General features: G+C 43.2%; 1 protein-coding gene across 1 annotated transcript; it reads left to right on the top strand.

Moving 5' to 3' along the window:
- Positions 1-7,118: 7,118 nt before the first annotated feature.
- Positions 7,119-11,902, top strand: LOC139413232 (trypsin-like). Its single transcript, XM_071160372.1, has 5 exons — positions 7,119-7,173; positions 7,481-7,631; positions 8,029-8,170; positions 8,307-8,564; positions 11,750-11,902. Exons 1-5 carry the CDS (start codon positions 7,119-7,121, stop codon positions 11,900-11,902), a joined length of 759 nt encoding a protein of 252 aa, XP_071016473.1.
- Positions 11,903-12,301: the final 399 nt, after the last annotated feature.

Genomic DNA, 12,301 nt, shown 5'->3' on the forward strand with positions numbered 1-12,301 from the left:
CCAGTGATAAGTTCATGTTGCTGGAGATCCACCACCCGTCAGTCGCTCGTTGGCCATCCAGCATTCGCCCCTTTGGTAGTCGGTGGCCAGTCGTTCCTCGCCATCTGTTGTCCTCAACAGTCGGTTGGCTCCCAGCCCATGGTCTGGTCCAGTGAAGGCGACAGAGGAGGAGAGGAGAAGATGTATTGAGGAGTGTAGAGGCTGGTGGGAGGAGCTATAGGAGGACATGCTCATTGTAATAGCTGGAATGCCGTAAATAGAACAAAGTCAAACACATCAAACATCTGGAAACCACAGAAGACTCTGTTCCAATTATTCCATTCCATTCATTACAATGAGCCCGTCCTCCTATAGTTCCTCCCACCAGCCTCCTCTAGAGCAGGGAACCATTCTGAACAGACGTATTCGACCACACTCGCACTCGTTTGGTCCACCTCTGGCTGCATGGTCATCGTCGGCTGGTTGTGGTGTGGTCCCAGTGACGGTAGCGGCAGTAGTGTGGTGAGGTAATCTTTGATATGTATACCTCACATGCAACTCGTAATAAGACTGTGCAATTAGCCTATTAAAATGTTTATCTAACTCCATAAAGATGATTTAGCAACATGCAAGAGACTATAGTTGAGTTACAGGAAGTTGGAAGGTCAAGAAATGTCTGAGTGGAATTCTAAAAAGTGTATTTAATTACTTTGTAAAATGAAGCATTAACAAGCATTACAAGGGGGAGGAGAGAGACAGAAAGGGAGAGCGAGAGATGTATCTGATTTCAGCAGGTCAGGAACAAAGAGAAACAGACAATGAGGCCCTTTATAATATCTGAATATTCAAAATCTGAGTTGCTGACCAATAGCATTACTTTAAAGTTAACCTCTAATCAGATATCAGACCTACAGGATGCAATGACAACAGAACCTCTGCTACCCAGAGGTGAGACAGTGAGGGTGGTGAGATGATGAGGCATTCCTAAGACAACACAAAGGAATCCTTGCATGCAGCTGATGAGTGACTTCGGGGACGGGGCTACAGTAGCAGCAGTAGGGGTTCGGAGTTGGTGTTATCCCTACAGCAGCAGACCAAGAGTCTTCTTTTTCATTGGGGTTTTATGGCGGACGACATCCCAACTGTGCAGGATGAAAACAGGATAAGGATAAATAAGGATAAAAATACTAATTAACTACCTGAAAACACACTAATCAAAATGCTCCCCTACTTCCTCGGTTAAAACAATACTCCATGAATAATCCCTACACAGACTCAGGAGCCTGGGAGGACGTCACATCTTCCGTGGCCAATATCCCTTGCAAATCTTCCGGTCTGAATTCCTGAGAGCCCCAGATGCTTTTCTGCCGCAGCCAAAATGATGACCAATTTTGTTGGACTTCCTTGATACTTGAGCCGTGCAGTTTATCGCAGTCGCAATGAACACCACAAAATCCCTTTTCTTTACATACAGCTTGTCCTGTTCTTTTGGTTGACACATTCACTAAAGGCTGTGGTGCATCCCCGACCATTATCTTCAACACGAGTGTCACTAGCTCCCTCAACTCTGTTAATTGTCTCCGCATAAGAGATCCGATGGACCGCCCTCACTTTTGCCACCCTTTATTTATTTTATTTAACTAGGCAAGTCAGTTAAGAACAAATTCTTATTTACAATGACGGCCTACCCCGGCCAAACCCTAACGACGCTGGGCCAATTGTGCGCTGCCCCAGCTCAACCCCCGACATGCTTACAGGGCACTCCCACAAAGACTGGGTCATGGTCCCCACTACAATTACAACACGGCCACTCTTCACTCTTATCTTCCGTATACGCCTTCCGTCTGCACACATTTGAAACATGGCCAAATTCTTTACAGTTTTTGCATTGCAGTGGTTTGAGGATAAATCCTCGTACTTAGTACCTCATATATCCTATCTTTACATGCATAGGGAGGTGTTCACTATATATATATATTTTTTTTTAAAAGCCCAGACAGACTTTCTTATTTTTCTCCATGTGGGTCATGCGACGGGCACTAAACACACCTGGGACTCTCGTCCCAGGAAATCCCTTCTTCATTTCCACCAACAACCCACAGATGACTCCCTTAGCAGGTGCCTTAGTTCGGAGTTGGAAACACGATACTTTGGATGACAAGATTCTCGTGATGCCCACTGCATTCTTCCTCTTTCCCTCAGACACACAATTGAATCAACTCAAGTCTACTCTTGGTCACTCTGATTGATCCCACTTTTCCCAACACAAGATTCACCTCCAAACAGATCTCCCCGGTAAACATCCTTATCCAAACGTATCCTTGGTCCGACACACACGAGACTCATTTCGCCCTCGACATCAACTTCCGCCATGATCTCTCGCTAGTTCAGCTTCTCAGGCCAAGAGTGAACTGAACGCTCCATTTTAAGGATCTCAGGCAGACCTGGGCCAACTCCCGTCTTCAAGCCAAGACGGAGGAGTCTACAATAAATCTATTAGAAAACACAAAAGGAGGGAGAGGCACAGCACACCATAGAATTTCATGCAAATTAGAACAAGGTAGACATAATAAAAGATCACTGAAAACTCAAAATAAGCAATAAACACACACAAAAAGGGGGCTCGTTTCCGATTGGGGGAAAAACAAGGGAGGGTAGCACGTGACACATACACACACCCTGTTTTTGCCTGTAGCGAAGTTCTCTGAGGAGAGGGGGACACACTGTCACCTTTCACGTTCACTGTAAGGAAGGCACTTGGGACACGACACGGCTTGCACACTATGGATAGCGTCAACCCACACAGCCAGCTAGTTTGTATTGTATTGACCCATGATGGGAACAGGACATGGGAGAGAAATATGGGGACCCACAGAGCACAGACACAAAATAAAACCACAGGAAGGATGTTGCTTCTGCATAAAAACGTAACGCTTTTACTTTAAAAATGGAAAGAAAAAAAATGTCACATATTTGCCTGGACTAAGTGACTTGTGTGGTATTTGTATACAATTTAAACCGTAACACCATCACCATTACCTTTCAGATCATAGGCAATCTAAGGAAGGATGAAAATAAGACAATACAGAGGGTGGAATGGATTGAGCGAAGGAGGGACTAAAAGACAGAAGATTGAGATGTCAAATACATTTGTAGAAGATACAAATAGTTCAAGTGGTCCCTTTCCACGTCTTTCCAGATTTGTGACAACTCAACCTCCTCCTTGGATCAAAATGAAGGGGCGTGCAAACGTGATAACAGCAATTAATTAACCCAATAATGCCCCTGTCCTTTTCCCCTCCTCTCTCTCACACTGACACTCATACATCCGACCAAACAACACAATAAAGAAACAAGCCTGAGACTGAGGCGACGTATTCAGTTCCACCTCTCTAAAGAATCTATTTTCCTCCTCACTAGTAGCAGACAATGAATGACAGAACACAAAAAAATCAAAGGTGAGTCCCTAGAAAGGACAGGGAGGAATTATAAAAGGAGAATATGGCTGTCTTTGTGATGTACTAGGTCAGTCTCCGTTTTGTGCCTGTCACATAACCATCTCAGACCCAGGGGCATTTTCATTAGGCACCAAACGGGAGAAAACAGACTGAAACAGGGAGGACCTACCTGCACTTGTCTAATAGGAAACAAAAACGTTTGTTTATCGTTGCAAAACGTTTTGCTACGGTGTGCCCCGATGAACAGGACAGGTAGATAGATACGGTGTAAGGTAGGTAGATATGGTGTAAGGTGGACAAAAGCACTAACAATAGGGGGGAGCAGGTGTGGTTACAATATAAAAGGCGGTGGAGGTTTTTCAGGTGTTATGTCTGGGGTGTGAGAGGAGTGTGCATGAACCTGTCTGCAGTGCTTGGCTTAATCTCGTAAAGGTGAGTAGGCTTGAAGACAATATAACTTCTGTTGTTTGGTCTTGGGTGAAATCTTACAGGATTGTAGAATACTGAACACATTATTGATTTAATATTGAATGCACTACAGATAGATCCCAATTACTGTATTTTCTAGATGCACGGAGTCTGAGCATGCCCAGAATGTTCTATTATCTCCAAAATGTGATACTTTATGGATGTGGTCGTATGGTTTTATGGATATGAGAATTGCAGGTAGCACACTATAATAAATCCATCTAATAAATCATTTATAATGTAAATACTTTATTGCTCATTACTCCATTCATAATATGTTTAATACAGGTCCTTATGAACAATTGACTAATCATTAAGTCGTGTTGCATGGCCTCATCTAAAGTGTGGGCTGTTTATGCTTCAGACATTGAGCGAAATGTTTTGAGCGTGTCATTTCTCACAAAAGAAAGATGGACATGCCATTGGGAGACATTCCAGCAGCACCTGATGCTCGTTAAGGTCTCAGAACAGTCATGATAATGTTGTGAACCTCGAAGGCAAACTGATCATAAAAAAAAGGAAGATGTAGCCGACACAAAACAGATGATAGAAATGTCATGTGGGTAACATTTAGACGCTTTCAGTGCTTCAGTCGTTTAACCACAGACTATTTTCACACGTGGCTTTGTTTGGCAGCACATTTACTGGACCTTTATAAAGGTATAAGCTCTTTAAACATACCAGGTAAGCAGTATATGGACTGCTCTTAATGTCTTGTGGACAGATTCTGTGCATATTCTCCTCTTATTCTGCTTTGTTTTAAATGCAGTTTGGCAACCAACATTTGCATTACTGCCACCAACTGGACTGGAGTGTAAATCTATTACACTTTGTGATACAAAAAAAAACAAATAAATGGAAAAACAATTACCCTGCCAACTAACCTTTCACGTATTAAATAAACTAAATAAAACCCACCGTCTCATTCCACTACTTTGACCCTTTCTGATCCTACACCAGGCCAACAGCCTGGGAGGACGGGATACTACAATTCAGCACTCCTTGTAACTTCCTCTGCAGTAAAATCTCGTAATCCCAAGTACCTCTCACAGCTGCCGCCACCACCACACCTATTTCCTGTGATTTATGTTCCATTTCGGTGGTATAGTTCATAGCCATGGCAATGAACACTAATATTTCATCAACCACTCTGCCACCGGGCCTGCATCGCACCAAATGGCAGGCATCACTGACACCGAGAATCTTCAACTTGAGTTGCTCAACCTCCACCCACACCCCAGTAAATCACTCCTTCCAATAGCGCCCTTTTGCTGAAAGCAAAGTAAGTAACAGGTATTTTCACAATTTACGTGGCGCAGAGCACCTGCTTCCTCTGGGTGGAAGAAACAGTCCACTTCGGGTTACCTTCACCGATTCAACAGTGCCCAAATCCTTTTTCCCCCAACCTGAAATCACGTATGGGTCGGCCAAAAGGCAGGGGTCCACTTGGAAAAAGAAAAAAACTCCTGCCGGACCAGATTCTTCACAGCACCTCAAGTACTTCATCCTCATTCTCTTCTAATTCACCTCCAGAGCTACTGGAGAAGAGCTCATTCTGTTTGGGCTTGAAGTCAATCTTCCTCGACGCCCCACATCTCTGTCATTACCGCTAGCTTCATCTGAAAACACGTAACCTACTTCCAGCCATCTCTTCATTAACCCCAAACCTGGGTTTATCATCACTGATTAATTGGATATATTAATTGGCGAGGGAGGTGCTTTGCATGTGTGGTGAAATTAGCGAAAGTGGGGGGGGGGCGGCTTTGACAGAGTTCCCTTTTGCGAGGGTGGAGACGCCAACTCCCAACCAGTGTTGGGAAGTAGTGAACTACATGTTGTTCAACTAGCAATTAAACTTTATTTTGCAGAAGCTTAGTGGTAGTTGAACTTAATTCAAATCTTGGTAGTGTTTTCAGTAGTTAATCGTTTTTCGGGTAGCTAACTACGGGAACTACACACTAAGAGAAGGGTGTGCACGCCTAATCCTCACTGGAACATAGTTTTTGTGTTTAATGTTTAATAGACACATTCTCTTAACATCTGACTCCAGAGTGATCTGTTCATTCAATATGCAGTCTGACATTTCTGACTAAGATATGATACATTTTTCACAGGAGGTTGGTGGCACCTTAATTGGGGAGTACTGCCTCGTGGTAATGACTAGAGCAGAATAGGTGGAATGGTATCAAATACATCAAACACATGGTTTACATGTGTTTTGATGCCATTCTGTTTGCTCAGTTCCAGTCATTACTACGAGCCGTCCTCCCTTCAGCAGCCTCCACTGAATTTTTCCCGAAGTATCTAGGATGTAGTGTACTACTTTTTTTTAAAGTAGCTCTAACTATATTTTTCTTAAGAGTTGCTTTGGTGTATCTTAACTTCTTCTAGTGTGAAGTAATTGGTAGTTTGATAAACTATGATTTCACTTATGGACTCTGAACTTTACACACAATTTTAGTTCTGGGTTAACCAAGATTACACTGCTCTAAAGAGTGACTGCTTATGTTAGCCTTTTCGGACAAAAAAACCCACGATTTTACTCAGCAAAGATGGTGTCTGAAGTTACACATCCCACTATTACAACAGCGTTACTATTTTGGAGAAAAAAAGTTCAATATATTTTCTTAAAACATCCTCTGTATTGTGTGCTTATTGTTTAACCATTGATATGTTCTAGGAGCATCAAGTACTGCTGGAATGTTTAGCAATGGAATGTCCATCTTTTTGTAAGAAATTACATTATAAATTATTTTGTGACCAAAGTATAAATAGCCCACACTAGATGAGGCTACCCAAAAGTACTTTACTAATGATTAGCAAATGTTTTATAAGGACCTATATTAAACATCTTATGAATGAACTTGTGAATCATTATTAAATACTTTAAAAGCTGTTTATACTATAAATGTGTGAATAAGGTTACTAACGTTTACAATTAAATGGTCCATAAATAAATAAACTATTTACTAACCAAATATAAATGCTTTAACACGTGGAGTTTTTATTACGTGCTACCGAATTGCACAAATATGTTATGTCTACATTAGTGGTACATTTAGAAATCTATAGTCTTTAATGTGGCATGTTCCTGAATGTTTAATGGCAGTAAAAATATGGAGTAAAATATTTCCCAGTGTGCTTTTCTGTCTGCTTTAGAACCGACCAATCCAGTCCAAATAGACCAGACAAGCCAGATCAGACCAGATAACCATGGCAGAATCATGTCATGTATCACTGATCCTACTGGTCATTCTCACAATCAGAGGTATAGAACCAATGTATGATAATGGGCATAGAAATTATTCGGCAGATGTCAATCTTACCTTTAAGAACCTCCTCTCTCTCTCTCCCCTTCTACCCTCCTTCATCTCCCACTCTCGCTCCACCTCTCTTCCCTCCTCACCCCCTATCCTCTCTTCCTCCTCACCCCCTATCCTCTCTTCCTCCCTCCCCCTACCTCTCCTTCTGACCACCTACACCTCCCTCACTACCCCCCCCCCCCCTCCCTCCCCACCACCACTCTCTCTTGCCCCCTTTCCTTTGTCCCTCCTCCACCATCCCTCCCCTTTTAGGAGTACTGGGCCAGAGGATCATTGGGGGTCTGGAGGTAACACCCTACTCTATAACCTACCAAGCCTCCATCCAGTACAACAAATTACACTACTGTGGAGGGACCCTCATACACCCTCAGTGGGTGGTGTCTGCTGCCCACTGCTGGAGACCGTGAGTAATTCAACTTCTATTTCACCTTGTACAGTTGCTTTGATGGACAGTAGCTTCCCACAGCCACTGTGTCTGGAGCTCTGTGAGTCTGGCTAATCTGGTCCACCAGCTGGCTCTCTCTCCGAACCTATGCAGTAACAATTGAGCCTGGGGACGGGGTTAGAGTCCTCTGGCAAGTGAGACTACCTCTTGTACTACACCCACTAGATTTGGGGTTATGATGGGATAGAGTAGGGCATTTCTAATGTATATTCTTCAAGAACCAATAGATATACTATTTATTGAAATAACCATTGAACAGCAGGACATCTTACAGAGTGTGTTTTTAGAATTAAGTGGAATGATTCATGCTAGTTGCCAGATTGGAGTCCTAACTTCCGCTTCTCTCGATCCACAGGGCATACCTGATCAAAGTGGTACTGAGTGAGCACAGTCTATCCAGAGTGGAAGGCCTTGAGCAGGAGTTCAACGTCTCCAATGTGCTGGTCAACTACATGTATAACTACAGGACGTTCGACAACGACATCATGCTGCTCAAAGTAAGCTGATACGATGGACAGTAGCTTTGGTTTCCCTGTACTCCCGCTCTGTATATTATCTATTGGTCTGATTAATTGATGGATAAATTAATGAACAAGTGAATCAATTCTCTCTCCCTCTCCATCCCTCCATCAGCTGGAGAGGCCCGTGAATCTCAACGCCAACATCAAGCCCGCCATCCTGCCCAGAGTGGACATGCCCCCGTTACAACAGGGAATGACCTGTACGGTAAGCGGCTGGGGGGTCACCAATATCTTCAGCTACTACCTGTCCCCCGTGCTCCAAGCTGTGGATGTTGACGTTATCACCAACTGCCAGAACTACTACTACTTCAGGATCACAGACAACATGCTCTGTGCCGGCTCTCCCTTCGGAGGGAAGGACTCCTGTCAGGTGAGAGATAAGAGATCTGTGGCTCTATTTCAGTGTCCATAATACACACTACTATACTACTTAGAATTAAGTAATGTATCGGCATACTGTACATTCTAAGTATAATGCTAGTATGGAGACAGGAATGTGTAGCCTGTCTCTGAATGTCAGACTGTAAGGTACTTTATGTCGTGACGTATGCAGACCTGGGTTCAAATACTATAAGGTATTTCAATTATTAAGTAGTTGAATATGGGAATGTATTTTAAAATACACTTGGAAAGTATTTGAAAATACTCAAATACACTCTCATGCAATTAATACAGGTCATTTAAAATAGTATTTAAAAAAAACATTCAAAAGTTACCCTTTAAGATAAAACTATAGTAAATATTTTCACGTGACCAAATAAATAATTTATTAAAACACACTGTTTTGCAATGGTCTACAGCAGCCTTAGCAGCACTCTGTAGCGTAGCACCATGGTGTAGCGGGAGGATAGCTAGCAGTCTGTCCTCCGCTGGGTACACTCCTCTGGGTACATTGACTTTAATAGAAAACCTAGGAGGCTCATGGTTCTCACCCCCTTCCATATTTACACAGTAATTATGACAACTTCCGGAGGACATCCTACAACCCATCAGATCTCTTGCAGCATGAACTGACATGTTGTCCACCCAATCAAAGGATCAGAGAATTAATGTAGTACTGAAAGCATAAGTTACAGCTAGCTAGCACTGCATAAAATGTGGTGAGTAAACTCAGCAATAAAAGAAACGTCCCTTTTTCAGTACCCAGTTTTTCAAAGATAATTCATAAAAAAACAAACTTTACAGATCATTATAAAGGGTTTAAACACTGTTTCCCATGCTTGTTCAATGAACCATAAACAATTAATGAACATGCACCTGTGGAACGGTCGTTAAGACACAGCTTACAGACGGTAGGCAATTAAGGTCACAGTTATGAAAACTTAGGACACTAAAAAGGCCTTTCTACTGACACTGAAAAACACCAAAAGAAAGATGCCCAGGGTCCCTGCTCATCTGCGTGAACGTACCTTAGGCATGCTGCAAGGAGGCATGAGGACTGCAGATGTGGCCAGGGCAATAAATGGCAATGTCCATACTGTGAGATGCCTAAAACAGCGCTACAGGGAGAGAGGACGGACAGCTGATCGCCCTCGCAGTGGCAGACCACGTGTAACAACACCTGCACAGGATCGGTACATCCGAACAGCACACCTGCGGGACAGGTACAGGATGGCAACAACAACAACTGCCCGAGTTACACCAGGAATGCACAATCCTTCCATCAGTGCTCAGACTGTCGCTCAATAGGCTGAGAGATGCTGGACTGAGGGCTTGTAGGCCTGTTGTAAGGCAGACAACACCGGCAACAACGTCGCCTATGGGCACAAACCCACCGTCGCTGGACCAGACAGGACTGGCAAAAAGTGCTCTTCTCTGACGAGTTGCGGTTTTGTCTCACCAGGGGTGATGGTTGGATTGCGTTTATCGTCGAAGGAATGAGCGTTGTACCGAGGCCTGTACTCTGGAGCAGGATCGATTTGGAGGTGGAGGGTCCGTCATGGTCTGGGGCAGTGTGTCACAGCATCATCGGACTGAGCTTGTCGTCATTGCAGGCTCTCTCAACGCTGTGTGTTACAGGGAAGAGATCCCCCTACCTCATGTAGTACCCTTCCTGCAGTCTCATCCTGACATGACCCTCCAGCATGACAATGCCACCAGCCATACTGCTCGTTCTGTACGTGATTTCCTGCAAGACAGGAATGTCAGTGTTCTGCCATGGCCAGCGAAGAGCCCGGATCTCAATCCCATTGAGCACGTCTTGGCCCTGTTGGATCGGAGGGTGAGGGCTAGGGCCATTCCCCCCAGAAATGCCCGGAAACTCGCAGGTGCCTTGGTGGAAGAGTGGGGTAATATCTCACAGCAAGAACTGGCAAATCTGGTGCAGTCCATGAGGAGGAGATGCACTGCAGTAATTAATGCAGCTGGTGGCCACACCAGATACTAACTGTTACTTTTGATTTTGACCCACCCTTTGTTCAGGGACACATTATTCAATTTCTGTTAGTCACATGTCTGTGGAAATTGTTTGGTTTATGTCTCAGTTGCTGAATCTTGTTATGTTCCTACAAATATTTACACATGTTAAGTTTGCTGAAAATAAACAGTGAGGACATTTCTTTTTTTGCTGAGTTTAGTTGAATCAAAGAGAAAGACAATAGTTGAACAGCTTTGAACAAGTTAATTTCTTCCAAAATTAAGGAGAAGCAATATAGAGAGAATGCTAGCTATATTTTGTAGTATATTTGTTTTCCACCTTAGCTAGCATCAATGCAGCTAGCTAGTTTAGCCTACTCAAAGAGAGCTTAAACAGAGAGGGATGCTATGTTAACTAGCTGGCTATACAACACTGGAACTCTTCCGAGTCAGCTTTTGGTTTAATCCATTTTTTGCTACTGGGACGCGCCAGAGTAACTGCTAAACTGCTTTCTGACTGTAGAGGGTTTACTAACGTGTTAGTTTTAGTAGCTATGTTGACTATGAGATGTCTAATGGTTACACCCTTGACCAGCTAGACGCAGCTAAGTGTGCAAAGTTTTATTGAATGTGTCACTGTCTGACACCTTGATTACTCAACCTGTGCACTCATGTAAACTTTCTAGGTTGTAGCAACCTCATGATGGTTAGAGGGAAAATGTGAGTATCATGTAAGTAGCCTGAACCTATCGATGTTACATTGAGCTGGGTGAATGGAATATGAATGACAGTCATCCAATATGCTGTTATAGAAATAAGGCCATGTTCATGTTCCTCCCTCATAGTAAACGGCACCGACCGCCCCTATCCACTAACCCTAGCTCTACCCCTAGCCTTAACCCTTGCCCTTATTCTAACCCTAACCCTCGCCTGAACCTTAACCCTAATTCTAAAGCTAACCCTAACCTTAACAAGCAGTTGCTTATCAACAGATAGTTTGTTGATAGTATGACCATCTGTAGAGCATCTACAGACAAAAATCCAGACTATCCAAATAAAGTCTGACCATAAATAATTATATAAAAAACACACGTATTTGAACCCAGGTCTGGACATATGTTGTGATGTGCGTATGCCAAGTATATCTGTACGGCAAGCAAATTTCTTGATGCGGATATTAAAGCACATCAATTCTATCAGGGTGACTCAGGCGGCCCTCTGATCTGTAATGGGCACTTTGAGGGCATCGTGTCCTGGGGCATCAGCTGTGCCAACCCCTACTTCCCTGGCGTTTACACCAAGGTCAGGAAGTACATCAGCTGGATCAAGTGGATCATGCAGAACGACAGCTAGCGACGCCATATCCTCCTTTGTAAGGATCACAATGGGATACCATGTACAGAAACTGTTAGTGTATCGATATGGGACATAGATACGGAACTACCCACTGTAAACCATTACCACCAGTTTTCTTTACTACATAGAAAACACGAAAAAAAAATACACTCAGGTCTATCATCTCTCTTATGGCTACTGAATGCTGTACTGAATATGTCAAAAGTGAGTGATAGTCTTTTTGCTGATAGAAAGCATCTAGGTAATAGTGTTATCAGCAGACAGACGGGTTTACTGTATAGACGTGATCAACCTATGTAATCATTTGTAATCATTTGTTGAATAAGAAAAACCCACGTACACTTTACAGCCATTGAAAAACATGGTTTATTTTGTCCGGTCACCAAAACAGAAAGA

Source organism: Oncorhynchus clarkii, chromosome 7 (assembly GCF_045791955.1).
Source record: "Oncorhynchus clarkii lewisi isolate Uvic-CL-2024 chromosome 7, UVic_Ocla_1.0, whole genome shotgun sequence".
Lineage (NCBI taxonomy): Eukaryota > Metazoa > Chordata > Actinopteri > Salmoniformes > Salmonidae > Oncorhynchus > Oncorhynchus clarkii.

What these genes read in the sequence shown, in the direction of transcription:
- LOC139413232 (XM_071160372.1), top strand. Translation starts at nt 7,119, where the DNA reads ATGGCAGAATCATGTCATGTATCACTGATCCTACTGGTCATTCTCACA. An exon ending in GGTCATTCTCACAATCAGAG is followed by an intron (nt 7,174 to 7,480) that starts GTATAGAACCAA and finishes CTCCCCTTTTAG; the next exon opens with GAGTACTGGGCCAGAGGATC. An exon ending in ACGACATCATGCTGCTCAAA is followed by an intron (nt 8,171 to 8,306) that starts GTAAGCTGATAC and finishes TCCCTCCATCAG; the next exon opens with CTGGAGAGGCCCGTGAATCT.